Source organism: Cervus elaphus, chromosome 10 (genome assembly GCF_910594005.1).
Source record: "Cervus elaphus chromosome 10, mCerEla1.1, whole genome shotgun sequence".
Lineage (NCBI taxonomy): Eukaryota > Metazoa > Chordata > Mammalia > Artiodactyla > Cervidae > Cervus > Cervus elaphus.
This window is the reverse complement of record NC_057824.1, coordinates 16,126,771-16,154,229: the sequence shown is the minus strand read 5'-3', so window position 1 is coordinate 16,154,229 and position 27,459 is coordinate 16,126,771. Positions and strand designations below refer to the sequence as shown.

General features: G+C 63.2%; 1 protein-coding gene across 13 annotated transcripts in view; it reads right to left on the bottom strand.

Annotated features, from left to right (window-relative positions):
• Positions 1 to 27,459, bottom strand: part of MAPK8IP3 (mitogen-activated protein kinase 8 interacting protein 3) — a 41,753-nt gene that overhangs the window by 1,892 nt on the left and 12,402 nt on the right. Inside the window, exons 2-31 of one of the 13 annotated variants that reach the window (XM_043915865.1) lie at positions 26,455 to 26,575; positions 23,837 to 23,907; positions 23,564 to 23,655; positions 21,113 to 21,136; positions 18,998 to 19,142; positions 15,802 to 16,045; positions 15,539 to 15,641; positions 15,202 to 15,320; positions 10,277 to 10,288; positions 9,467 to 9,484; positions 8,276 to 8,333; positions 7,853 to 8,005; positions 7,106 to 7,187; positions 5,951 to 6,081; positions 5,463 to 5,519; positions 5,203 to 5,373; positions 4,507 to 4,633; positions 3,774 to 3,869; positions 3,506 to 3,664; positions 2,871 to 3,036; positions 2,456 to 2,611; positions 2,025 to 2,214; positions 1,810 to 1,926; positions 1,658 to 1,738; positions 1,503 to 1,570; positions 1,242 to 1,390; positions 731 to 902; positions 544 to 657; positions 374 to 412; positions 12 to 191 (exon numbers count right to left, since the gene is read on the bottom strand). In XM_043915865.1, coding sequence (XP_043771800.1) covers positions 12 to 191; positions 374 to 412; positions 544 to 657; positions 731 to 902; positions 1,242 to 1,390; positions 1,503 to 1,570; positions 1,658 to 1,738; positions 1,810 to 1,926; positions 2,025 to 2,214; positions 2,456 to 2,611; positions 2,871 to 3,036; positions 3,506 to 3,664; positions 3,774 to 3,869; positions 4,507 to 4,633; positions 5,203 to 5,373; positions 5,463 to 5,519; positions 5,951 to 6,081; positions 7,106 to 7,187; positions 7,853 to 8,005; positions 8,276 to 8,333; positions 9,467 to 9,484; positions 10,277 to 10,288; positions 15,202 to 15,320; positions 15,539 to 15,641; positions 15,802 to 16,045; positions 18,998 to 19,142; positions 21,113 to 21,136; positions 23,564 to 23,655; positions 23,837 to 23,907; positions 26,455 to 26,575 — 3,415 coding nt within the window. Of the gene's footprint in view, positions 1 to 11; positions 192 to 373; positions 413 to 543; positions 658 to 730; positions 903 to 1,241; positions 1,391 to 1,502; positions 1,571 to 1,657; positions 1,739 to 1,809; positions 1,927 to 2,024; positions 2,215 to 2,455; positions 2,639 to 2,870; positions 3,037 to 3,505; positions 3,665 to 3,773; positions 3,870 to 4,506; positions 4,634 to 5,202; positions 5,374 to 5,462; positions 5,520 to 5,950; positions 6,082 to 7,105; positions 7,188 to 7,852; positions 8,006 to 8,275; positions 8,334 to 9,466; positions 9,485 to 10,276; positions 10,289 to 15,201; positions 15,321 to 15,538; positions 15,642 to 15,801; positions 16,046 to 17,839; positions 17,961 to 18,997; positions 19,143 to 21,112; positions 21,137 to 23,563; positions 23,656 to 23,836; positions 23,908 to 26,454; positions 26,576 to 27,459 lie in introns of those variants that run through there. The other 12 variants (XM_043915866.1, XM_043915860.1, XM_043915868.1 and 9 more) reach the window with 12 other exon arrangements.

Below are 27,459 nucleotides of genomic sequence, written 5' to 3'. Positions count from 1 at the left end.
TGGGAGCTCACCTGGCACCGAGACGAAGAACTTGACGGCATCCCGGTGGCCATGGAAGCAGAGCTGTGCCTGCGCCATGGAGCAGTAGGGGATGAAGCTGCTGGCTGCCCGGTCGCTGCTGTCGTCGCCATACACATGGATGACGCCGCCGGGGCGGGCCCCCTCTCCCGACGTGGGGGAGGTCTTGTTGGCTGAAGAGAGAGGGGTTGGGGGCGCTAAGCCTGCCCACTGGGCGGGTCAGCCTTCCAGCAGGCGAGGGATGGGGTGGGGCCTGCCTGGGGCCCACAGCCAAGCCAAAGGCAAGGCCATCTCAGCCCCAGGGCGTCCAGGATGGGGGCCTCCTGAGAGCAGAAGGCGGGCACTTTGGACTCACCTCTCAGCCCCAGGAGCTGGCCTCGGTGCAGGACCACGGCTGGAAAGGGTGAGGGCGAAGCAAGGAAGGGAGAGAGACCGGTGGTCACAGAGGTCACAGAGGGGCAGACTGCGCCCCGCCCGGGACCCTGACGTGCGCCCACCGTCTCCGCAGGCGCCTGGGGTACTCACTCTCGGTCAGGGGGATGGAGATGACGACTCCGTTGCCGGTGCCCACCCAGAGGCGGTTGCCCGCGATAAGCAGGGCTGTGATGCGCACGAAGGAGAAGCCTAGCTTTCCTGTGCCTGTGGGGGCGGGGGGTGGTCAGCGGGCAGCCTCGGGGGACCCCTGCCCCCACACGCTGGCCAGCGCCCTCACCCAGCATCTTGCTGACGTAGGGCTCGATGTCCACGTCCTGTAGGTGCTGGTGGGTGTGGGCATGGTAGAGCCGCAGCGTGGAGTCCAGGCGGATGGACACCCAGACCCCGTCACCGATCCACGCCAGCTGCCGCACCTGACTCTCCCGCCGTGGGTGGGCATCAAACGACTTCTGTGGGGTCAGGGCAGCCCATCAACGGGGTGGGGTCCCTGAAGCTGCCACAGCCAAATGTCTCTGAGGCAGCTCACGGCCGCCTTTCAGGGCTTCGTTGCCCTCTCCTCCTGGGGGCCCTGGGACCTCCCCACAGCCGTGCCAAGGGAGGTGCGTGGGGCCCGCGCAGACTGCGACTGCTGTGTCAGGGGGAAACGGCAGGCAGGCTCCAGGCAGACAGGCATTCACAGCCCGGCCGCCCTTTGCTGGCCCATGACCTCGGACGAACCAGTCGCCCCCCCTGAGGGCGTTTCCTGCAACCCCACGAAGCCCCTGTGTGGGGAGCCCTGCCACACTCGCCTCGATCTGCATGGTCTTGGGCTGGATGACGTGCACCTTGTTCTTGTAGCCGCACCAGACGCGGTCGTGCACGACGGCCATGCAGCGGATGGAGTGGTGCGGGTGGCCCAGGTCCATCAGGTGGTAGTTGCTCAGGTCCCACTGGCCGTCTGCAGAGAACCCACAAGCCCTGCTCAGGCCTGGCTGGGTTGCCTCTGCTCACGTGGGGGATCGCACCCCGAGGGGATGTCAGGCCCCCCGCATCCCCAAACCAGGTCTCACCTTCACCCCGGTGGAAGATGGCCAGTGTCCCGTCAGCCAGAGCCACGAGCACGCGCCCCTTCACGTGCCTGTGACGGGAGGGCAGGTGGGCGGTGAGCTGGGCTCAGGCCACCACCCTGGGCCCTCCCTGCCCACCCCCCGGCGGGGTCACGCACACCAGGCTCAGCACCGAGTCCTTCAGCTTGATGGAGTGCAGACACTTCTTCCAGTTGGCCACGGCCGAGTGCACATAGAGCCTGCAGGAGGAGGCCGGTGGGCGGGGGTGCCCGGGGGCCCTCCCCACCCCAACCCCTGGGGCCCCGCCTACCAGCCGTTCTGGGCTCCCAGCCACATGGTGGGCGCAGCGCTGGTGCTGCCCGCGGGGTCCCCGCTGGGCTCTGGCTCGGGCTGCGCGCCGCTCACGTCGGCCTCCGGCCCGTTCTCACTGTGGGGAGGATGGCGGCTCCAGGGAGGTCCACGGAAGCCCGGCCCCCACCCCCGCCAGTCCCCCCTATTTGGCTGCCCCACCCTGAGAGAGCCCACCTGTCAGGCTGGGCGCTGGGGGGCGGGGTGGGGGCTGGGTCCGTAAAGACATGCTCTGTGAGGGGCCCGGGCCGAACGGCGGCTGCCTCTGCCTCGCTGGGCCCTGCGTCTGGCACCTCCGTGGCCTCTGTGGCCTCCTCCGTGGATGGAGCTGGGTTGACCTTCCCATTGGCGACAGCCGACACCTCCCCTGTAGAAGGGAGGGGTGAGAGGAGACGGCCACGGGCCTGGCCTGGGACTCATTCTGGCCCTCGTCCAGCACCGGGGTGTCCCCCTGGCCCAGGACTCACCCTGGCCCTCGTCCAGCACTGGGGTGTCCCCCGGGCCCAGGTCTCACCCTGGCCCTCGTCCAGCACCGGGGTGTCCCCCGGGCCCAGGACTCACCCTGGCCCTCGTCCAGCACTGGGGTGTCCCCCGGGCCCAGGACTCACCCTGGCCCTTGTCCAGCACCGGGGTGTCCCCCCGGGAGGAGCAGTTGCTGCGTGGTACATTGCAGCGCGTGGCACAGCCCACCAGCGTGATGCCCGCCAGCACCCCGTCCGTGCCTGAGTCCTCGGGGTTCACGTCGCTGTCCAGGAAGATCTCCCCTGGAGGGTAGTCGCCGTCGCTGGCGGCTGGAGGGAGTCACAGCCGTCACCCCGCTCTGAGGAGCCCCTGTGACACCCCCCAGCTCCAGTCCTAGTGCAGGTGTCTGGGAGGGGAGGGGCCGCTGTGATGCCACCCCACCTCCTTGTCCCAGGTAAGCGCTGCACTGGGGTCTCCGCCTGTGTCAGCAACAGGACGGGGCAGGACGTGACCGCCACTGAGCTCCCCCCTGGACACACGCTCTGGGGACCCAGCACCCACCGGGGATGCTGGAGATGCAGAGCACGTGGGCATTGCACACGGTGAACTGGTCCACGACGGTGCCCGGCTGGTTGGCATCGATGACCACCACTTTGCTGGTGGTCAGCGTGCTGGTGAGGATCCACACGCGGCTGGAGGTGGCATCCGCCTCGGGGAGCTCCTTGGCCTGTTTCCAAGCACAGGGACCGGCTGGGGCGCCCACTACTCCAGCAGCAACGGGGGCCAGTGAGGGGACCCCACGGTCTCTCAGGATCTGGCCTTGCCCGTGGCCTCAGGGCACCTGAACACCCTCCCCTGTGGCCAGGACGGCAAGAAGGCAGAACTGTACTCTGTGTCTAGGTCCAGGCACTCAGGGCCTCGCCTCCCCAGAGGAAAGCTGAGCTCCCAGCATTAAGGCACTGACTCCCATCTCAAGCGGAGGTGAAGTGAAGCCCCAGCATCCAGCCCCTAGCCCAGCTCCCCAGCAGGCAGAGACGCTGCTCCAGCCCCGCTGCCCTAAGCCTCTGCCCCTCCTCGCTGCCCCGCCCACCCGCAGCGGACCTCAGGTGAGCCGGGTCTCCGGCCACTGTCCCCAGCTGTCCTCCAGACTGGGCGCGGCAGAGCCCTCTGGTCGACAAGATGCCCGCTACCCTGACCTTCTTCTTCTCGGGGGACGCGTGGTTGCTTTTGGTCTCTCCTTCTACTTCCCGGTCGCAGGTCAGAGGGTCGCGGCCCGGCGCGGGCTTGACTCCATTCCCAGGGCCGTCCTCACTAAGCTTCCAGCCGCTCAGGTTGACGCCCGCGGCACACCACAGCTGGGGGAAGGCGGCCGTGAGGTCCGGGAGCCGGCCTCCCCCCGCTTCCCTGCCCTCCTGGACATAGCTTCTGGGGACCTCTGCCGCCTGGCGCGCTCCGGGGCCTCACCTTCATGGTCGGGTCCTTCTCCACCAGCGGGCGGCAGTACACGGGTACCGGCACATTCTTCATGCGGGTGTCCTCCTGGCCCCCGTTGGGACTCAGCTGCAGAAACAGGGCAGCGCGCGCTGTGGGCGCCAGGCCCGGCCGGCTCACCGGCTTGCGGCTGCCGTCCGCTGCCCGGTCCTGCGGGCGCGCACTTGGGACCGCCCCGCCCTTCCCACGCCCCGCCCCAGCTTGTACTTGGGATCCCGCCACGCCCACGCCCCGCCACGCCCAGCACCTGTTTGTACTTGGGGCCCCGCCCACGCCCCGCCCCAGCACCTGCTTGTACTTGGGGCCCCGCCCCGACCCCGCCCCGCCCCCCGCCCCAGCTTGTACTTGGGATCCCGCCACGCCCACGCCCCGCCACGCCCAGCACCTGTTTGTACTTGGGGCCCCGCCCACGCCCCGCCCCAGCGCCTGCTTGTACTTGGGGCCCCGCCCCGACCCCGCCCCGCCCCCGCCCCGCTCCAGCACCTGCTTGTACTTGGGGCCCCGCCCCTACCCCGCCCCGACCCCGCCCCGCCCCCGCCCCAGCTTGTACTTGGGGCCCCGCCCACGCCCCGCCCCAGCGCCTGCTTGTACTTGGGGCCCCGCCCCTACCCCGCCCCGACCCCGCCCCGACCCCGCCCCGCCCCAGCGCCTGCTTGTACTTGGGGCCCCGCCCCGCCCCCGCCCCGCCCCCGCCCCGCTCCAGCACCTGCTTGTACTTGGCCGGCAGACTCCAGCCGCAGGCCTGCAGCCGCCCGTCGTCGTTGCGCACGTGCTCGCGCACCTGGCGGTACTGCTCGCGCTTCTGCTCCCGCCGCGCGGACGACGTGCAGTCGCTGGCGGGGAAGGGCGGGTGGGTCACTGGGTTTGCGGGAGGGCGCCCGTGCCCCGGGGCTTCCCCTCCTGGACCTGCACCGCCTTCGCCGGGCGGGCATCTGACGGCTCGGAGGCCACTCCAGCAGCTGCCCCGGCCCAGGTGCCCCTGTCGCCGTCACCCCTCCTTCCCCTTCCCTTCTGGGGAAACCCCCACAGGCTTCTGACCTTGCGCATAATTACCCATTCGGCCCTGGACCCAGATTCTTAGCTTCAAAACTAAGGACAGCACAGAATTCCAAACACAAACTCATTCCCCAGGAAGAAGCTTAAAGCTGCAGGAAAAGTTCCTGTCAACTCCGAGAATCTCTGTGGAGCAGAGGGTGCAGGAGTGCCTGGTGGGGCCTAGGGTCGCTGCTGGCTGCCTGGTGGGGGTCACCAGAGGAGCAAGGTCCAGCCCCTGGGGCCACGCGGAGGGAGTGGGGGCAGCACGGCCTCGGCCAGGGATGCCCAGTGCTCCCATGGGTGTGCACCTTGGTGGGACCCAAGAGCAGCACGGTGGGGGCCGGAGGGGAGGGCCTGGGAGACTCACTCATCTGGGAAGAACTCCAGGGGCCGGCTGCCTGCCGAGCTCTGGCACATGCCGTGGTTGCGGCGCTGGCTGAAGCCGGCTGTGGTGGGCGACTTGTAATGGATGTTCACAGAGGGGTACGACCGCTTGGCTGGAGGCGGGCTGGACGAGGAGCTGAAGAGGCGGCTGAAGCTGTCGGCGAGGCACAGGAGTGAGGGCAGACCCGAGGGGCGGCCTCCCCAGCGGCCACTGCCCACACCCGCCCATAGCCCCCAACTCACAACTGCCAGATGGTGGACTTCTTCTTCTCCTGGACAGATGGGTGCTCGCGGGATGCTCTGCAGGGAAGGGGTAGGGGAGAGGCCCTGCTCAGCCTGGCCCAGCCTGACTCTGCCCTGCCCAGTCCAGCCAGCCCCCACACCATCACTGGGCCCTCCTGCCTCCCTTGCTTCAGACCCTCCCCCTGGACACAGGCATGGGAGCATCAGACGAGAGGGGCTCCTGGGTGTCACCCATCACTTCCTAGAGGGACCCTGCTGCACTGGCCCCAATGTGCCCCAGCCTCTTTCTAGCCCAGAGGGTGCATCCCCTGGCCAGACCAGGGCTGCACCAGAGGCCCGGCTCTGCCGGTCCCTGCAGACCCACCAGGGAGGACCTGGCAACCTCAATCCTTCGGGAAGAGAGAGGGAGGGGGAGGTCAGCCTCAGTTCCCTCCCCAGGACCTCTGAGAGTGATCCCCGCCCCTGGCCGCAGGAGCCTGGAGGCCCACCTGATCATCTCAGTCCACCGCACGGCCTCCTGCAGCTCCATCAGCCGCTCCTTGTACTGGTTGCGCTCCATGAGCACGCGGGCCATCTCCACCCGCGTGAAGCGGCGGCGCTGCGCCATGGGGATCTTGTCCTGTGGGGAGAGTGCCGCTGCTCAGCCGTAAGCAACTGCCTCCGGGAATGGGCGCACCCCAGGGTGGTGTCCCCATGGGCCCAGGCAACGCAGTGGGGAGGGCTGGGCACGGGACAGCACCACCCATCCAGGAAGGGTCCCCTTCTTCCTGGAAGGCCACGTGGCACACTCCAGGGCCACTACATGGTGTGTTTTCCTGGAAGCTGCTGGCGACCCCAAACACCCCCAAGGCTAACAGGTGGGACCGGCCCATGGGCATAGCAGTTTAAGAGAGGATCTGGGGGAGGTCTGGTGAGCAGGAGCTGGGTCACTATGTCAGAACTCATTGCTTGAGGTACCAGTGGAGCTGCCGTCCCTGGCAGAACCATGTCCTCATGCAGCCCTACCTGGGGTTGCCCTCCCTGAGTGCCCCCACTACCAGCACTCGGAGTTCACAGGTGTGCTTGCAGCCTCAGGCTCCATACAAGGCAAAGGCACCGATTGGGCGCCTCCCTCACCAGGTGGGTGGGCCTTGGGGAGCGGCAGCTGCCCAGGACACCTGTGGCTCTGTCCCCTCCTAGAGTATCTGGAGGTGGGGGCTGCATAGGGTGGGCCGGTAAGCAGCTAGTTTCCCAGGTGCTGGCTGTGGGACTGGTCTCCCAATAGGTGTGTCAAACGACCCCAGAGTAACAGCTGATGAGTGTGAGGTTAGCATCCAAACGTCACCCTGGGTTAGAGGCCCAGGACCGCCCTCTGTGTAAGGAGGGCAGCCAGGTCGCTGGGCCGGGTGAGCAGGGAGAGCCCGCCTGTAACTGCGGGCAGCCCACAGCTACTAGGACCTGGGTGAGGGGGCATCCCACAGAGAGGGGGGCTGGTTCTGACCTCATAGAGTCCGGGGGTGGGGTGCTGCTGCTGGGTGCAGGCTTCACACAGGAAGCATGAAGAGGGTCCAGAGACCAGAACTAGGGCATCCCGCTGACCTCCCCAACACGCCCCGCCGCGCCCCCGACCCCACCCCGCCCCACACGTTAATAGTGGAATATACCAATTCTGTACAGAGACAGCTGCTTACATCCTCCACCTCTTCTTTGGGCTCACGGTGGGCAGTGATGGCCTCCGACTTCACTCTGTGGCATGAGGATGGAAGCGGGGCGGGAGTGAGGCCCCCCGGGCACCGCTCGGGGCTGTGTCCCACCTCTCAGCTGCTCGCAGGGCTCTCCCCTCAAGCTCTAGGCCCTGAGCATTCCTGCCGGCGCCCTGGGCTCCCCACGCCCCTGCCCATGTGCTCCCCGAAGCCCAGCCAAGGAACAGGACCTCCAGGCAGCTGGCCAAGCGCTGGTGGGAAGGCAGTGTTGACTGGGGGAGACCTGGCCCTGGGCCCCACAGACCCGGCACAGGCGCCCCCTGCCTCGGGCCCGCCCCTCACACCTCCATTTCCTGTCTGCAGCCAGAGGCACCCGGTAGGGAGAGCGGGGTGATGATGGAGGAAAAGGTCACAGGGAGGTGCAGAGGGCTGAGGGGGACCCCAGCCATTCCTGGGCTGACTGAGGGCGAGGGCAGGGGGCAGCGCCGGGACCCACAGCGGCTAGAGGCCCTTTCCCCTCTCCCGTCCTTCTGAGTGAACGGCTGCACGTGAGGGAGGCGGGAAGGGCCGGCTCAGCCGCTGGATGAGGGACACCCACGACGGAGCGCAGTCCCTCTTGCAGGACTCCAGCGGGAGAGAGGAAGGCGCGCCCTGGGCGGGGCCGGACCCCGCCCTCAACGGGAGCCCCGCCCCGCGGGCCACGCCCACCTCCTCAGCTCCTCCTCCAGGTCTTTGATGCGGTTCTCCAGTCTGAGCTTGGCCTGCCTGGCGGCCTCCAAGTCCCCCTTCAGCGCCTCCTGCTCCCCCGACAGCTGGTCCACCTTGGCGATGAGGTCGTTTTTCACCACGTTCAGAGCGTTTCTTTGAAAAGGCAGAGAAAGGCGAGCTGCTGTGTGCATTGAGGGATGGGCTCTCAGAGGGGGCTGCCCACCCTGGTGATCTGAGCACACATACCCTGGTCCCAAAAGTGAATGAGCGGTGACAGGTGGGGGTGAGAGGCTGTGACCCCCACCCCCCTCTCCCCAGGAGGGTGGGCTCAGTCCAGTGGGTTTCAGTCCAGGTTTTCCCTGCAGGCCACGCTGCAGGCTGGGTTACAGGAGCCCCTGGCCTGTGGAGGGAGGGCATTCTTACTTGGTTTCTAGAAGCTGTGAGTTCTCCAGCAGCAGATTCCCCACTTCCTTGCCCATTCCTGAAACAAAGGGCACGGAGTTGTCACATGTGCCTGGTGAAGCCAGACCCTGATGCCCATCCCTGCCTCAGAGTAACAAACGTCCCCCTGGGGGAGGGGGCGCAGCCCATGCTAGAAGGACCCTACCCCCCGGGGCCGACGCGAGGGGCCAAGGGCCAGAGGCCCGAACTGCAGGAAGACACCAGGCTGGGCCACCCCGGTAGAGGCCTCTGCTGGTCACAGCACAGGCTCTCCACCAAGCAACACAGTCGGGGAAGGACCTGCTGCGTGTGAGCCCGTGGAGCCTCAGCCTGGCCTCTGCGGGGCACTGGGCAGGTCCCCAGGTCCTGGTGGACACCGCAGCCCTGGGCTGACTTCTGGAGCTCAGTGATGGGAATTGCGGCTGTCTACTGACAGGAAGTCTGTACATCAGCAGGGCCTGGACGGCACCCCGGGGGCCTCTGCACACCCTCCTCCATCTCTGCCCACCCCTCCCAGCATCACCACCCTCCCCCAGCAGCACAGAGGCTGACGTTGTGATGGGACAGGGCCCCGGGCCCAGGGGCGGGATGGCCCATGGCCTCAGCGGGCTGGGAGCAGACCTGGGGGACCTGGCCCGAGGGTGGGACCTGCAGGGGGCAGAGGCAGGAGTGAGGAGGGCAGCACTCCCGGGGCGGGTGTCTGGTGGGGGCCCAGGAGGCCACAAAGCCCTAGAGCATGGCTCATCCTTTAGGACAGCCTCCAGCGCAGCCTCGCCCACAGCCTAACGCGGCTGTGGCACGAGGTGACCCCAGACAGGGTGCCCAGCCTGGGTCCCCTGCTGTGTCCATTCCCAACTCCCCGTCCCCAGCGGGGCCTGCCTGCCCTTCAGGTGGGACACAGCTGGCTCCGGGCACAGGCCTTCTGAACTAACGGGCTCAGAGATGCTGAGGCCCCCCAATCCACTGAGGGCCTGCTCCTAGGGGGTCAGGTGCCCACTCTCCACACCTGCTGGGGGCCCCACACCCCTGCCCAGAAGCCACAGCCCTGCTGCCCCCACGCGCCCCTCATCAGGCTCAACAAAGCAAATGGCTTGGGAAGCGTGAGGGGGTGTCGGGGAGGCAGAGGAAGCCAGAAGTGGGGAAACGCGTACTGAACCGGGACCTCGGCCTTACCAAAAAAATCATCGCGCACTATGAGCGCCGTCCCAGTCCCACGGGAGACGGGCGACCAGGGCGGGAGGAGAGGGAGAGAAGAGAAGCGCGTTAAGCCCGTGTGATGAGCAGGCGGGGGGAGTCAGGGCTACTGCTCGTCGGGTTAGGGGTGCATGCAGGAGCAGGATGGCGGGGCAGAAAGGTCACCCTTGGGCAACACAGAGGCCCGCCAGGCCAAGAGCGCCAAGGGGTGAGGGGAGGCTCAGGGCAACACAGCAGACATCTGACAGTAAACTCCTTGGAGGGGGTGGGGGTTAAGGACGGGGTCTCTGCAAATGAGGGGGAGCTGTGCCCAGGCCCCGGTGCCTTTGAGTGGGTGTGTGGGGGATGACCATCTGTGGGTGGTCAGGGCCCCAGAGCCTCTGCTGAGAGCAGTCAGGCATGGCCGTGGCTCACGTGCCCTGGGCAGAGGACCCCTGACTTCCAGGGTGCACCCAACAGAGGGGAGGCACCCCAGAATGGGGCCTGCATGCGGTGTCCAGTTAACCATCGGCCCTGCAGAAGCTGAAGAGACGGCCTTGGAGGAGAGGCCGGGTCCAGGGCACGGCAGCTCCCCCTCACTTGTCGAGGTCCCAGTCTGCGGGCCAGTGGAGCAAACCAAAACAAGCTTCGGAGCAGCAGTGGGCTGGTAGCAGAAGCACATGTGCCTTGGTGGCTGGGGCCGGGGTCAGGTGGGGACGGGCTGCAGCTGGGGTGTCCCAGGGTGCCACCCCTCCACCGGGACACCACCGCGGGGAAGAGGGGCCGCAGGCAGACAGCAGAGATACACACCTGAGAACTCCCCTGCAGCCACGTCCAGCGAGGCATGGAGAGACCGGGGGGAGGAAGCGACAAAGGTCAATTGGTGACTGAAACCAGCAGAATCAAGAGACTCTTGTTAAAGAAAGAGCAGCAATGACCAGCCATTTCTGTGTTGAAGAGCCCGAAAGAGTACAAGCGGATGTCCCCAGGCCCATGGGCGCCAACTGCCACCCAAGGCAGGGCCCCCAGGGGAAAGGGGAGGCCGGGACAGCACGGCTCTCAGTCCCCGGGCCTGGGGCAGGCATGGCCCTCTCTGCCCCCCCCCGCCATTAGGAGGGCCACCTCCCCCCCCCCACCCCACGTGAGGCCAGCCTGGGTGGGGGGGTGTGGTGGGTGCTGGGCGTCCAGCCTCACAAGCGCCCCCAGAGTGGGTGAGCTGCTGACACGGACCTGGCCTTGGGGGTGGGGGGCCTGGCCAGCCCAGGTCTAGGCGAAGGGCAAGACCTCGGGTCAAGGACAGCCAAAAGACCAGGGCCCTCTCCTTCGCCAGGAGGAAATCGCTGAGTCAGGATGGGATGGGGTGGCCCTTCTTTGTGCCAAACTGCTCCCCACTACCCAGCTGAAGACCTGATGAAATGATACTCTTCCGTTTGGCTCACTTCACACAGAAAGAAATGGTATAGTTGACGGAAGTACACTTGACGGAAGGGACAAGTGATGGAATCTGCTGGAGGCGCTGTCATCGCTGCCTCCAGAACCTGGTGTTCTCCTTCTCAGACCTCTTTCTACAAAGACATCACTTTTTAAAAAACAAAATCTCGACCGCACTCCCCATGGTCCTGGGCAACGTGCTCCAACCATCACCTTGAAAGCATCCCCGTGGAGATGCCCCACTGTTTGCCGCGGCTCCTCTGATAGGCGTTTCGAGCCGGGTCTGTGCAGGCACCATGGCACGCGCACGGGCTCCTGGGGGCACACTTGGCCCTATCGGAGGAACAGTGGTCTCGTTCCTGCAGGCCCCGCCGGCCTCCACATCACCCGTCACCTCCCACCAGCAGCACGGACAGTACCCGCTTCATTTTCATCAATCGTTTGAGGAGAGAGTTATCGCTACACTCTCATGGTCCGTTTCTGTGTTACTCCTGAAGTTGAGCAGCTTTTCAGGTTTGTGGGTCCTGTGAATGTCCTACTTTATCCTCTACTCATTTCCTGCTGTATGTCACGTCTTTTAATGTTAATGATTGAGACCATATGTATATAGGCTTTGGCCATGAAGAGAGGCGCAGATTATGAAAATACTCTCTGATACCCTCTTCCAGTTCTATTATCCTTGTATTTTTACGTTTTGATCTTTATCCACCTAGAAATTAGTTGCGTGCACGGTGTGAGGTTAGATTAGACTTCATTTTTTCCAAGTGGCTATTCAACGAGTCTGGTACATATGCTGAGTCAGCCACAATCGGGCACCTTCTGGCATCCGTGATGGGGACCGGGCTTCCCATCACTGACACGTCCTCCAGCTGAGCCGGACTCTGGGCATAAGAGCAGAGCCCCAGCTCACCCGTCCACCTCATCCCTGGACACAGGGCCAGCCCGCGCTCTGGGGCTCCGTCCACGTGTCCCGAGAGCTCTCCACCCTCCTCAGCTCCTCAGGGCTGCCTGCCCTGCCTGTGCCCCTCGCACTGAAGCCTCCAGAAAGGCCCCCAAAGGCCCGTCGCCCCCAGGAGCAGGGTCTCATTCCAGCAGAGCTGAGTGGTGCCCGCCGAGAGGCCTTCCACCCGACAAAGTGCTGGGACTCAGGGTCCCACCCCAGCTGAGAAGACGGCTCTCCCTGCAGCCCCTCAGAGCAGACTCATCGGAGGTGCTGGTTAGGACCTCCCGTGGGAAGATCAGGTCAGGCACTCCCGCTCCAGGCAACCAGCCCCAGGAGCCCTGTGTGCATCACACTGGGAGCCGGTGACCCACCTTCACCTACTGCTTCAGTCCTGTGGTTCCAGGTAACACTCACTGGTGTGCGGTTTACAGGGAGTGACATCCAGGGCGGTGCCGCCTGAACCACAGGAGGTGGCCAAGCACCACAGCATCTGCCAGCCCCAGGGGCGCCGAGGTGGGAGGGCAGGGACGGCCACACAGTGAGAGTGGACCCACCGTGGGCGCGGCAGCTGTGGGCACGGCGTGGCGGGCAGGTCTGCAGCCGTGGGAGCAGCTGGGAGGGGCCAGCTCTGCAGCCTGGGGCTGTGGGGCAGGAGACCTGGCCAGCGCGAGGGATCGACACCGGCAGGCCACCTAGTGCCGCCAGGTAGCGAGGAGGCCTGTGAGCTCCAGTGATCTCTAAGAACCAGGGGAGGCACCACAAGTGAGGCAGAAGCCTCAGTCCCGACAGCCAAAAGGGAGACGACCCAAATGCCCCTCGGTGGCTGAACGGAGACATGATGTATCGTCTGTCCACACACTGGAACGCTATTCAGCAGCAAAAAAGGAATGAGATCCTGACACGCTCCTACGCGGATGAGGCTCAAAGGCATTCTGCTAAATGAAGGCGGCCAGATGCACTGACATGAAATGCCCAGGAAGGCGCGTCTGCAGACGGGAAGTAGAACACTGGCGCAGGGCCAGGGGATGTGGCAGGGACCGCTGCCTGTTTTGGGGGGGCAGGAAAAGTGTTCAGAAGTCACATGGTGAGGAGTTCACAGATCCAAACTCATGCTGAAGGTGGGTAGATCGTGTGGCGTGGAAAGCCCACCTCCGTAAAGCTGTTGGTCGGGGCAGGGCCGCTGCCTGGGCTGGGTGTGAGGTCAAGCCCTGGCTCTGCCTACCTCACCCTTGTGACCCTGGTTTCCTCATCTGGGACATGGGCCACCAGCAGTGTGAGGGGTCGACGGCGGCCGTGCAGAGCGTGCTGGCGTCCCTCTTCTCGTAAGGACCGTGGTGAGTGCAGGAATCTTGCCACATGACCCAAAGGGGAAAGGCATGAGGCGCGGGGCCCCGCGTCGTCCCTGAGAGCTCCGCCATCAGTGTGGCCGGGAGCGGGCCTCTGCCCCCGACAGGGAAGCGCGCACTGCCCTGAGCCTGCACAGTCCCCGAGCACGCCGGGCCCTGCTCTGAAAGCTCTGCCAGCCCCTCGCAGCCTCCCCGGCGGGAGGGCGCTCCCTCCAGTGACCACAGCTGGATCCAGGTGCCCCCTCCCAGGCACGCCGGCCTGCCGCCTGTCCCCACGAGTCCACAGCTGTCCCGGGGGGCCCACGTCTAGAAACCTCTCCTGAAGACATCACTGGACACTCGGGCAAAGACCTAAGCCTGCAAGTGGCTATGACAGCGGAAGTTGAGCACACAATTTAGAACCAAGGTGGGACCCATCAGGTCACTTGCAGTCATGTGAAGGTAAGATAAGTCTTAGTCATTCAGGGGAATGTTACAATCAGCCACAGAGAACAGGCCGGACGTAAGTGGCCGCCCCACACCCTGGGTGCACGTGCTGGTGAGGCGATCTCTCATCACGACACGGCGGGGGTGGGGGGCTGCTTTGGTGTTTACTCTCTTCTCGGCAGGGTATGATAATTATTTAACATTACTACCAGCATATACCCTTTTTCCAAAAATGAGAAAAATGCCTAAAAATTAAATTTATATGATATTAGCTGAAATATGTAAAAAAAAGAGTAGAAGGATGTCAAAATATTAAAGGTGATTGTTCCTAATTAGTAGATTTTTTTTGAGTACTAATAGTTTTGTACATTTAAAAATATGTATTTTTATATAATGCTTACAAGAAAGATTCCATTAAATATACTTATTGCCCAGAGCGAGCATCCTTGTCTTATCCCTAATCTTGGAGGGGACGCTTTCAGCCTTCCTGCAGAGTGTGAACGTACTCCCCAGCCCTGCAACATGCGCCTGACAGCTGAGACGGTGCAGTGCTTCGCGTGCTGTGTTTCACCACACCCCGATACACACAACTGTGCATCCACAGCTAGGCACAAGCCGTGCTGCTGCTGAACCCCTGGTGCCCGCCCCGAGTAAGAGTCGACTCCTGGGAACCACTAGACAGAGAAGGCGGGGCTGTGCTGCCTGAAAACGCCAGCCGGGCCCCCTTCGCCTGCAGGTCAGGCCCAGTGGTGTGGTCAACTGGCAGGCCGGCCGGGCAGCGCTGTCCACCTGGGGACCCGCTGTGGAGATGCCCCGAGTGCCCGTGGGTGTGTCTGTTGGGGGAGAGACAGCAGCAGCAGGACTGACAACAAAAACTCCGGGATGCTGGACAGCCCTGCCTGCTCGGGCAGCAGCTGGTCAAACACCATCACACGTCAGAAGGCAGGGCTCTCAGATGCCGCTGGAGGATTGCTACCAGCCCATTGGCCCCCACGGCCAGAGGGAGCAGCTGTGCCGGCTCCAGCTGCTGCCCCAGCCCGAGGAGAAATGAGAGGACCTTCCCCACCCCCGGGGACCACAGCCCCGACGCCTGCCTCGCTGGCTCGGAGTGGGATGGACGCTTCAGGGACGAGGCCGCCTCTCCAGGCTCCGCTCTGGACCCAAGCCGGGTCTGAGGGTGGGGCGGAACCTGGGAGACTGTGGGACTTGCCACCACTGCCCTGAGGGCCCCAGCCTGGCCTCTGGGCTACACGGGCTCTCTCTGCACCATCTCAGACTCGTGGAGGGTGCTGACTGCCTGGGCACATTCCTTGAGAACTGGAAAAGCTGACAACGGCCACCCTCCCAGAATATCTCCTGAAGGTGGGAGGGGCTCGGCGCAGGGGCCGCTGAGGACTCCCGGGGACAGGACTGTTCTTGGGGTGACGGTGTTGTCTACAATTAGTGGCTCAACTCCGTGAGCACTGCAAACCCCGCAGGGCGGCACACTCCACATTTACAGCTGGTACAAAGAACTTCCTGGCTCACAGAGACTCCGCCCTCATCACAAACAAGAGCACCCACAGCAGGCCCGGGGACAGATGTGTTACCTAGCAGGTCGGCCCCTTCATCCACGTCTCCGATGACCTCGGAGCCTGCCGTCGACAGCTCGTGGTACAGGGAGTCGGTGTTGATGCCGAAAGCCTTGTTCACGATTCCCTGGGTTGGGCTGTGAGGACATGCGGTGATGGAGGCCAGTGAGCGGGCAGCACCGCCAGGCGGGGTGTGGAGACGCCCCTGCGGGGCCGTGACGCTGGCACTGCCGGCGCAGGGGTGGGCGTGGCAGGTGCTGGGTCAGCGCCCCAGGCGTTCCTCCCCTCCGAGGGGCTGCGGGCACCTCCCTTGGGGGCACCAACCCCCAGCACGGGCTCTGGGCCCAGCGAGCACCTGCTGCCTGTGCGGTCCAGGCGGGGCTCCCGGCCCATGTCCAGCTCTGGGGTGGAGTCGATGATGTCCTGGACATCGGACCACTCGTCACTGCTGCCCATGCCTGGCGGACACAGTGGAGCCTGGGTTGGGGTGGCCGGGGGCTCCTGGCACCTCCTGTGGCTGCCCTGGGGCCCCCTTCTCCGGAGACCCCAGGCCAGGCCAGCGTGGGCGGGAGGGTCAGGGGAGGGTCCTTCTGGGGGGCCGGGGGCCGGGCGCGGTACCTATGCTGACGTTGCGCATCTCCTGTGTGACCTGCACCTCCATGTTGCGGCTGTTGCGCTTCTCCCGCGCCCGCTTGCTGTTCCTGGAGCCGCCGTGGTCGCCCAGCGGCTGCGGGCCCTCGCTGAGGGGCGTGACCGCGGCCGAGGGCACAGAGGACGTGGGCGTGTTGGACTTGGTCCCTGTGGTGCTGGGCGTGGCCGCCGCTGAGGACTGGCCCGACTCGGACATCTCGTCCTGCGGACACTGGGGCCAAACACAGGGAGAGGGAGCTTGAGGCGCGGGCCTCGCCCCCGGGAGGCCGGGCGGGCGGGTATCGTCCCCTGCCTCGAGGCCCCCTCACTTGGGGTCTTTGCCACTCAGCTGCAGTAACACAGCACTTGGGGCTGGAGCGAACGAGACAGGGGGACAGTTCTCTCCCTCCGGGCTGATTCCTCCTGTCACTCGGCTCGTCCGGCTGCAGCCTCTGCCTCTCCAGGGGCAGCTACAGCTTATTTAAAAGGTTTCCCCAGGCCTGACCTGAAGTTATGTGGACAGGGCCAGTGACCCCTTGCAGCCAGAGGGTAGACAGAGCTAAGCCACAGCCCGGGGCAGGGCAGAGGCCCCCCAGCTGGGGAGGGGGCTGCGGAGGCCAGCGTGCCTTCTGACAAAGTTACCGCTCCTCTGCGAGGCCCTCGAGGGCAGACCCCTCTTGCCCTGGCCACAGTCAGGGGCTGTGACGCCCCGATCCTGCCAGCGCTGGCCCCTCCCCAACAAAGAGACACCAGGGGATGGGCTTCACTTAACCTCCACGACCCAGGTGAACCAAAGTTTGCCTTCGACACCTGTGCAAATGCAAACAAGTTGAAACCCAACTTCCACAGAATGGGATGTCCCCCAAATATTTCAGGAGTACAAAAAGATCAGATTAGTCAAAACTGCCATCGACTGTCAACCTTAAGGATCTCCCTGGAGACAGAACACGCTGTCTGAATACTGTGCTCCCCTCCATCCGTCTTTCCTGGGGAACCTCAACAGCAGTGGCCCCTGATCTTCTGTGAGCTGAGCCCGGGACCCCACAGTCTCTCGCCTGTGCAGAGAAGGGGCACAGTCTCAGGGCGGGGGACAGCCGCAGAGGCCCCTCCAGGCACACGTTCCCCCTGGTGCTCCCAGAGGACCTGATGGTGGGCGTGCGGCCTTCTCCACGAAGCTGGAGGGAAGCTGGGACTCCGGCCTGTAACTAGGCAGGGCTGACTGGGCTCCTGGGGCTGCCTCCAGGTGACCGGGGGTCAGAGCTGGTTGGGAACTTCTGATATCTGCCTTGCCCCGAGCAGCCTGGTCACCCCGGGTGCCACCCCTCCTGGGCTGAGGCGCCTCCACCAGGAGGCGCACATCTGCGTCACCGCTAGGAGGGGCTTCCACCCCGGCGGCTGTGTCCCCAGGGGACACCTGGTGGTGTCCGGAGACACTTGTGGTGGCCAGAGCCAGAGCTGGGGGTGGGTGGAGGTGGGGTGCCCACCACACCCCACAGGGCACAGGACGGCCCCCCAGCTGATCACACTTGGCCGCGCTGCCAGTGGGCCGCGGTGAGAGGTCGCCTGCAAACACTTTTGATTTGGGTTTGGGCTCTGCAGGCTAGGGCCAATTTGTAAAGGACAAACCCCTTCCTCCTCACAGCACCGTGCATGTTGCAGGCCTCTGTGATGGTCCCGTGTGCACTGTCTGCCTACGCGACAGAGGCGCCCGGGTGACCCATGGGGAGGGTTCCTGCTGGTGCCTGAGGAGGGCAGTGCGTGAGGCTGCTGCCCCGGGATTTCACAAGGACGGGGCACCACGTGAGCCCACGCCACATGGAAGCACACATTTCCTGACCACCTGACTCAACGGCCATGCGCCCTGCCTGTCTGTGACTTGAACGCTTTTGCTCCCTGGGCCTCCTGACCCTGGAGATCGCTGCGGGGCAAGGCGGCATCACCAGGCCTCCCTGGCTCCCCGAGCTGTCCGTCGCCCTACAACAGGCCACCGCTTACCCACAGGACACTTCCCCTGGCCACCACTTACCTAAAGAAACCTGCCAACCTCTAACACCAACGTGCAGCAGTGGCCTCCAAATGCAAAGAACCCACATCCCAGCGGCCGTGCCTCCCATGAGGAGCCACAACTGTTTGGTTAAAACACTGAAAGTACAGTACATAAAAACAAAAAACAAAACAAAACAACAAAGCAAATTAAAAAATTAGGAAAACCTGAAAACCTACAGCATAAAATAAAAGGAACTTAAAAGTAATTGTTAAAGGAAATCAAACAAAACACACCTATGAACTAAAACATAAAAGACTATGGTTTATTAAGAGAGGACGATTTCAGACAACGCAGGAGGAGAGACGTGGTGAGGACATGGGGGGCCGTCCGGGAGGCCCCCCACCCTGCAGCTCTGAGGCTCACCTGCCCAGCAGGAGCCCCAGGGAGCCCTTCTGCCCAGACCCCACTTGCCAGCGGGACCCTCAGTGACTGGAGGGCGCAAGGCTCACTCCGCAGAACAAACGCAGAGAGAGTGGGGTCATTTTCCAACGCAGCTGGTGGCTGGCAGCCTCCTGCAGCCCAGCCGGGTGCTGCAAGGCCGGGGTAAGCTACAGGAAGGCCTGGGCCCGGGCCCGTCCCCCAACCCGGAGGCCAAGGGCTCTGCCGCCCACGGGCACCCCCTGACGGCCTGCGCAGGGCATCACCAGACCCAGGGCGGCCTCGTCTCCCCCAAGGTGGCCTCCTCACGGGCAGGGGGGCCGCGGCCTGCTTTCTCCAGGCTGATGCAGCCCATAGACCAAGATGGGCAGACAGTGCCAGGGGAGCCCTGCACAAGTGCCTGCCCTTGGCCTTGCGGGATCCCCGGGGGGCGCTCAGTAAGCTGGGCAGCCCAGATGTCCACCTTCTCAAGCTTGTGTCCAGAGGTCATTGGCACAGGCAGGCCAGGGAGAACAGCCCAGAGGAGAGAAGCTGCCCCCGGCCTCTGGCCGTCTCCTGGCTGGAGCGCAAACCTCGGACGCCAGGCCCACGCGCGGGGAGAAGCCTGGTCTGGGGTGTGGTGAGGGATGGTCAATGTGCTCAGCCCTGCCCTGGGCTCGCCCTGGCGCAGGCAGCATCCCGTGGCGGCCGGGACCCGTGCGGACCACACCCCCCTGGACACTGGGGCGACGCCCGCGCTCCGCGGCACGGCTACGGAACCTGGTAGCTAGAGCTGAGCTGCAGCTGGCCGAGGTCACTCAGGCGCCAGTGGTCCCCGGCAGGCGCGGGCTTGCCCCCCATCTGCGCACGTACCGAGCCGTCGGCCAGGGGGAAGACGCTCAGGGACGTGGGGCGCTCCTTCCTGCTGAAAGGCAGAGAGAGGACAGGGAGGGGTTAGAGGACGGGCTCCCGAGGCAGGGCTGCAAGCCCCTCCTGGACGTGCGGGTGTCCAGGGTGCAGCCAGGGCTGCTTCCCCCGCCGCCCCCGCCCAGGGCTGCGTGGGCTGTGACCGTCTGGGCTGGGTGTCTGAGACCCCTGACCCTGCTGACTGCGGCCAGGCAGACTAGCCTGCTCACTCGCCCAGGGCACCTCCACTCCGCAGTGGTCCCTCGTTCCATCCCCCGTCGCAGCGTCACCACCCCTGGCTTTGCGTCCACTGTAAACAGACGCCTGCGCGGCAGGGCCTACGGCGGCCCTGTGGCTTCACCAGCGGCACGCCTGGCTTCTCCTCGGCCCAGCTTCTGCCTCCAAGGGTCAGGAGGGGTCAACCTTTCTCCCCTGCTGCGTGTCCCGTCACTGCTCTCAGGAGCCCTGGGTCTGGAGTAGAGAGCGCGCGCTCTCTGCTTTTTTCTCACTCCCAGTGGTTCTTCCTTTTAAAGCTCCGCAGGCAAACTGGGAATGTCCAGTAAGCTGGGTGGAAGCTCAGGCCACCTGCTGTGGCTGTTCAGTCCCTGGAAGACGCTCCAGGCTGTTAGTGGCAAGGGCACAGAGCCAGGCCCAGGGTGGTGTGGAGTCCACGCTGTTCAGAGCCCAGTGGGCCAGGCGTCTGGACCCATCACACAGGCGCTGAGGTGGGGTGGCGAGGCTGCCTCGGGGGTCCCCAGGGGCTGGTTCAGAGGCTGGGCTGTCTGGAGGGAGGTGGGGGCTTCTTCACGGTGCCTGGTGGTGCAAGTGGTGGACAGGCAGGAGGAGCGGCCAGGGGCACGAGTCCGGGCAGGAGGTCTCTGCCGGGGTCCCTCCCCCATGGCTCCGGGGCTGGCACGGCTGGGGTCCCCGCTTCCTGCCTGTCTGTCCTGCTCAGGAGGACGCTGCCCTGCAGGGGCCCGGCTGTGCCTTCCGGAGCTCTTGTGTGGGGGACAGAGCCAGAGGAGGCCTGGGGGGGCTGGACGTCTCCCGCGGACGATCCTCGGCGCCTCCTCCGTTGGCCCTCGTCTCCCGAGACAGATAGCACTTTCTACAAGGCTCGGCCATTGCTTAGAAGGAGCTCAGACAGCAAGCTAGGCAGGCTGGGTCCGCGGATCCATCACAACGCTCTCCAGGGCTGTTTGCTGGCCGCAGGCCCTGGCCCTGGGTGTCCAGGGAGGCAGCACGGCCTGCAGGCTCCTCCCTGGGGCTCCCAGCCCCTGCTCGCTGCTGCTCCTCCACGGGGCTCCTGTGTGGGGGCCTCCTCTCCTCGGGCCCAGCTCTGACGGGGGGCTGCACACCAGGGTCCTTCGGGCCAGGCTGTGAGCAGGTGCCATGGGGCAACGTGATGGTAGGGGCAGCAGGGGCCACCTGCCTCCCAGGTTGCACTCTTCTCTGTCACCCGCCTCCACGGCTCTGTGCACACACGGATATGGCCAGGCCCAGCTCCCCGACGGAAATCCTCACAAGGGATGAGTCCCGCGTACTCTCCCCTCTGAGCCTCGGGAGTGTTTGCTGGGGATTGCTGTTGGCTGGCCAGCCAGAGCCCTGTCCGACGCTTGGCCACCACGTCCTCCTGTTTCAGCCCCACAGCTTCCCGGGGGGACGCCGATGCTCGTCCACCCGCAAGGCTCCAGCCTGAGAGGGCCACGCGGCTCACTGGTGGCATGCCCCCGGCTCTGGGCCAAGCGACCACACTGTGCTGCCTGACGCCGGGCGCAGGGTCTCCACCGGCACCCGCCGCCTCCTGGGGTGTGGACGTGAGGTCCGGCTGCGCCGGTGGAGCCTGCATCGCTCCCTTCTCTGGGACCCACCCGCCCTCCTCAGCTGCAGGCCCTGTACACGTGCGTTCGGAGCCTCCAATCGATGCGCGACCCCGGCGGCCGTCCAGGCTCCCCCAACCCGAGGCCTGGGGATGGCCGCGGGCTTTACCTTCTCCTCCAAGACTGGCGAGGACTGCGGGGCGGCGACACACAGGTGGGACGGCAGACGGCGGGGGCAGCACACAGTGGGGGCGGCACGGGGCAGGGGTGGGGGGCGAGACAAGAAGACAACATTAGAGGGCGACGTCAGGGCTGGGGGCACGTGTGGGCACATGGAGAGGAATGGGCCCCACGGGGACAGACAGACGTGGGACGTGCAGACGCCTGCTCCAGACGGACACAGGACACACAGACACACACCCTCTTGGCTTGGATGGCAGGCGGCGCCCACTCAGACAGGGTTGGGGTCGAGCATCCTCCCCAGACACCCCAGCAGACGCGGTCACACCTGCCACTTTCGCGGCTCAAACACGCTCATCAGTTTTATTCTAGACACACAGGTTCATGACACCAGGCCAGGGGTGGCGGAAAACGGCTGAGGCTCAGGGGCCAGCGCTAAGAAGGAGGCCCTCCTGGGGGGGCCCCAAGGGATCCAGAGTTGCGGCAGGACGGGGTGTACCCCACAGAAAAGCGGGCCTTCCCTCAACCTGCCGTACGGGCCCCAGCGGGATGGTGCTCCCTCTCCTCTCATCAGGGTGCCGTCTGGACACGGGGCCACATCTGTTCACCTCAAGTCCGCCAGGGGCTGTCAGACACACACGGGGCCCCGGAACCTCTCAATCACAGCCCAGGTCCCAGCGGGGCTGCAGGGCAGCAGAGCCCAGTTCCACAGGCTGCCGCAGGCACGAGCAAGCGAGGCTGTGCCCTGCAGTGAAGGTGACGCCAAATGCGGCCAGCCAGCTGGCAGGGCGATGGGCACGGCCCTGCCCTCAGCTTCCCACAGAAGCAGTGCTCTGGCCATCCCCCCCAGCACACACAGGAAGGCGCCTCTTCACCTCCAGGACACAGGGGGCATGGGCAACTGCCCCCACGCCGCTTTCTGCAGGCAGGGGTCTCCTCCCTGGGGCTCTGCTCGGGAGGGATCTAGCAGAGCCCGAGAGCCTGGAGAGGGTGACGGTGAGGCCACACCCAGGAGGACAGGACAGGGGCCCCAGAACTACAGAGGGAGCCCCCGACTCGAGGCTGGCACTTGGCACGGTCGCTTGGGAAGTCCCTCCATGACTCGTAGCAGGTGTGAGGCATCCGTGGTATCGGGCAGCAGCAGCCTGGAGATGGACATTGCCCACCTTCAGACAAACCTGATCCAGAAGCAACATCTGCAGAGGCTGTGTATCTGAACAAACTCTGGTACGTATTCCCTCGCTGAACTCACAGAGCCGGGGTCACATAATGACCCCAGACACCCTCTCCTGGGGTGCTTGCATTTCCAGAAAGGAAACATCCTCAGCAGCTGGAGCCCCTCTCACCACCAGAAGCAGCGAGAGCATCTGAACACAGGCTGGGGGTCCTGGTGCCCATCCTTGCCAGGCTCTGTCAGGCCTTGTGGACACATTGCACTTTGGTTTCGAATCCGAGGACTCAACAGCTGTGCCCACCACACCGGGCGAGGGGCTGACAGGCCCGGCATGGATGGGCCTGAAGTTTCTTGATTGCAGACATCAGGCACCAAGGAGGCGGGCGCTGAGAAACGGAGCCTTTACAGGACGGACCGGGGGCTTCAGGCGTTCACGGAGGGAACAAAGGGCCACAGCTGCAGAGGCGGCTCCATTGGGGGCGGAGTGCGCTGGGGCCCAGCCTGAGGCCCCTCCTCCTTCCTGCAGCCTGAGAGCCGCCCCGCACAGGCAAGGCCTGGGAGACCTCTGACCGCGTGCTCCCCGGGGACGGGGGTGTGCTTCTGTCCTGACTGAAGATGGATCAGGAGCCTGGCCTCTTCAGGAGTCTCTGCTCCCCGAATGAAATTGGTGCGCGGTGCATAGCTGTGTCTGCTGGTCCCGAAGGTGAGGGGCCTCCCCACTCCTACAGCCAGTTCTCTCAATGCGAGCTGGTTGTGGCCGACGAAGTCAGCGCAAACACGCACACACGCATCTCACAGGGAGTCTTCATCCCCCACCCATCCTGGTGGATCCTGTTTCCTTTATGTCACAAAAGAGAAGACGAGGTGCAGAAGCACGTGGTGAACTTTAACACATCGCAGAGGACGTGGCCAGGGCTGGGCACCTCCCGTTCCTGCTGACCGGCCCCAGGCCGGGCGTCTCCGCTGGGGGCAGAGCGTCTTCTGGTGCCACCCCAGCTGGCATCCTGTGACTCACACTCTCATGCTCTGCGCACCCCTGCAGTGACTGCCGAGTGCTCTGAGCGCTGGTTTTGAGGCTACAAGTAGATTTTCCCGAGTAGGCGAATTCACCAACCACGCGGTTCCCCCGGGCACTCGTGACTGCCCGTGGCCCCGTACCCCGCTGGGCGCCTCCTCAGCACACAGCCCCGCTCAGGCCACACGCTCCGATCAGACACCCCCTTCCTGAGCCTCGGGTCAGGGCGCTGGGGTGCAGCTGGCTCCTACCTCCGCCCTGGCAGGCTGCCCTCCGTCTGGCTGTTCCCCCCGACCTGCTGCATCTTGGACCTCTCGATGTGCTCCACGTAGGTCTGGATCATCTGTGGGGACGACACGTCCGTGTGAGCGCTGCCCGCCTGCCCCGGCTGCTGCTCTCAGGGCTCCGACAGAGGAGGAGGCAGAGTGCAGGGACCAGGCGTCAGCCGCGTGGGGTCCACGGCCCGCCGGTTCGGCAGGGGCGCCCTGGGAAGACAGAAGGTGGCCAGGCCGGGCAGCACCCACCTCTGTGTGCCGCTGGTGCAGCGCGTTGTACTCCTTCTTCATCTCCGACTCCCGCTCCTCCAGCCGGGAAACTGGAAGACACAAGCCACCCGCCTCTCCAGGTCACAGCCTGCTCCGGGCTGGCCTGCTGGGGGCAGAGGGCTGCAGACAAACCCACGTCCGGCGCCCACCCTGGGGACACGAGCAGGCAGGCCCTGAAACCCTCGATCCTGCTCCGAGAGGGCCAGCGGGGGAGACTTGCACAGGCCTCAGTCAGCAGGCAGCTCCCAGGTACGGGCGGAACCCACGGGCATGCTGAGCTGTGGCGAGTGTGGACAGGAAGTGAGCGGGTGGTTCGTGGACAGAGGCTGAATTCGGAAGTAAGCAGCCTCTGACACACGTTCAACAGAAGAAAGTCCAAAACTCAGGGTGGAACACACCGTGTCCCTCACTTGGACCCGGGGCTGGAGAGACGGGGTCACGACCACACCATCGCCAGGCTGCGGCACTGGGATGGGCCCCTGCATGCTCTGGGAGTGCCCGGACCGCCTAGAGGGCCACCCCAGGGCCACCGGGCCACAGACACCCTGCGCCCCTGGGCCTTCATTCCAGCCACAGCCTAGCGGAACTCTGTGCAGAGCACGGGATGGGGCACCCTTTCCCTGGTCCTGACCCCTGGCGCTGACCAAATGGAAAACTCAGAGTGTGGTGTGGAACTTATATGTGTTTTCCTTCTAAGAAAAGATGTCCTGTGCGCTCAGTCGTGTCTGACTCTTTGCAACCCCATGGACTGTAGCCCGCCTGGCTCCTCTGTCCAGGGAACTCTACAGGCAAGAGTACTGGAGTGGGTGGCCATTTCCTTCTCTGAGAAAAGGTGAAAAGGTTTCATATGTGAAAGTATTTTAAGCAAAGGGAGCGTGAAGGATTCTGTGGAGTTACAGAAAGGGTGGATCTATGCCAAACTGAAACGGGCCCCTGCTTGTTCCTGCCCTGCAAAGACGTGTGTGTGTGTCTGTCTGTGTCTGTGTGTTTGACTCTACATGTCTGTGTGTCTGTGTCTATGTGTCTGTCTGTATCTGTGTCTGTCCGTGTCTGTGTCTGTCTGTGTCTGTGTCTGCATGTCTGTCTGTGTGTCTGTGACTATGTGTCTGTATCTGTGTCTGTCTGTGTGTGTGTCTGTGCGTCTATGTGTCTGTGCGTCTATGTGTCTGTGTGTGTGTCTGTCTGTGTCTGCATGTCTGTCTGTGTGTCTGTGACTATGTGTCTGTCTGTATCTGTGTCTGTGTGTGTCTATGTGTGTGTGTGTGTGTCTGCGTATGTGTCTGTGTCTATGTGTGTGTGTCTGCATGTGTGTGTGTGTATGTCTGTGTGTGTGTCTGTGTCTGTGTGTGTGTCTGTGTCTATGTGTGTGTGTCTGCATGTGTGTGTGTGTGTCTGCATGTGTGTGTGTATGTCTGTGTATGTCTGTGTCTGTGTGTCTGTGTCTGTGTGTGTGTGTCTGTCTGCATGTGTGTGTGTATGTCTGTGTGTGTGTGCATGTATGTGTGTGTGTCTGTGTGTGTGTCTGTCTGTGTCTGTGTCTGTGTGTGTCTGTGTCTGTCTGCATGTCTGTCTGTGTCTGTGACTATGTGTCTGTCTGTATCTGTGTCTATGTGTGTGTCTGTGCATCTATGTGTCTGTGTGTGTGTGTCTGCATGTGTGTGTGTATGTCTGTGTGTGTGTGCATTGCCGTGGCCACCGGTCACCTACACGCTCACCTACAGCACCTGTGGGATACTGGCTTCAGCAAATGGCCTTCATGTCTTGGTCTGGCATATGATAGACCCAATCACCAAATCTTTTTTTTTTTTTTGATGTTAACTTTTCAGAGGAATGAAGGCACCTGTTATCCAAGGTAGTGAGGTAAGGCAGCAAACTAGGCCTCAGCCATCCAAACCTCTATCACAGAAACCTGAAATTACAGGGGTCCTTATAGCTTTGACAGTATAGTTTTTTTTCCCTTAATATTTGCTTATTTGGCTGTGCTGGGTGTTAGGTGCGGCATGTGGGATCTAGCTCCCTAGTCAGGGATCAAAGCCGGACCTCCTGCACTGGGAGCTCAGAGTCTTAGCCCCGGGACCACCAGGGAAGTCCCTGACAGTATAGTTTAAACAATGACTTCTAAAGCTAAAATAATATTTTTCATTAAAAACAAAATGCTTTTCTCGCCTCTCCTTGCAACGGAGAGGGTTTTCCTGTAAGCATCCTCCTGGGCCAAACCTTCCCCAGGAACTGTCCCTACAAGCGCACAGAGGAATACCCGATCCCCAGGAGCACTCACGGGAGCCCCAAACCACCGCTGGGGAGCCTGTCCTGAAAGGCCACACAGAGATCACAGACCGCTGCATTTAGGGCCAGACTGCAGCATTAAGCAAACGTGCTCTGTCATCAGAGGGACCTTATTTACATACTTTATTGCCACAGAGGAGTTGAGGCCATTGACAGACACACAGCCGTGTAAAGAGAGAAAACAAATAACTGAGGGACTCACAATGAAGATGAAGTGCGGCTATCATCGCTCAGCCTCCCTCCCAGCCGGGGCAGGGCTGAGGACAACCAGTGCGTTCAAGCACCATTTCCTCCCTCTGGCTCCGACTTACTCTGATCTGCATAGTTTTTGGCCTTCAGTTCCAGCTGGCGGGTCTGGAACTCATAGTGTTCCACCTGGATTTGCAGCTCTTTCTTCTCTTGTTCCAAGGCATCTTCAAATTCGATAAATTTCTATACGTGCAAGGAAGAGAAATAGCAGGTGTCGTAAACGTGGGCGGGTCAGATGACATCGGCCCCTCAGAAGGGGAAGGGCTTGGACTCGAAATGTGGGCCCCCCACCCCAGAGTCCCTTTCCTTCCGTCCACCGCCCTCAGCGGCCCTGGGGGAGGGGAGGGCCAGACAGCTCCCCAAGAGTGGACACCACGGCCTTCTGACCAGCTGCCTGGGAAGTCACTCGGGGCCCTGAAGCCGGAAGAGCCCACACGCTCATACGCTCACTTTAACCTTGAAATTCTTAATAGTTTTTATTTTTGATTTTTTAAAAACAATTAAAAACAAAAACCAAAAATTTTTTATTTGGCTGCACTGAGTCTTATTTGTGGCATGCAAGATCTTTAATTGCAGCATGTGAGATCTAGTTCCCTAACCAGGGATCGAACAGGGGCCCCCTGCATTGGGAGCACGGAGTCTTAGCCCTTGGACCATCAGGGAAGCCCCTCTTAATAGTTTTTAAACAAGAGGCCTGTACTTCCAGTTTGACACTGAGCCCCACAAATGATGTAGCTGGTCCTTGTGCAAAAGACTGAACTGATTCCTTTCAATCCAGAGCATCTAAAAGAGGCCAGGTGTACTGCCCTCCTAACATGTATCTCGGTCACTGCTCAGCTCAGGATGCCATCATTTGTGGAATAATTAGCAGCCCTCAGCGCTGCTGATTCTTTTAAAAACGGGGAGAGGGGCTGTTGGTCTGGATTTGGAACCTGCACCTTACGTGGTAATTTTCTGAGCAAGATTATCCCCGGATCAAGTGAGAAGAAAGCACTTCACAAAGGAAAAGAAAATCCTAAATGTTCTTAGGAGGAGACTGAGCTTAACTCTGACAGCCCGGGGTGAAG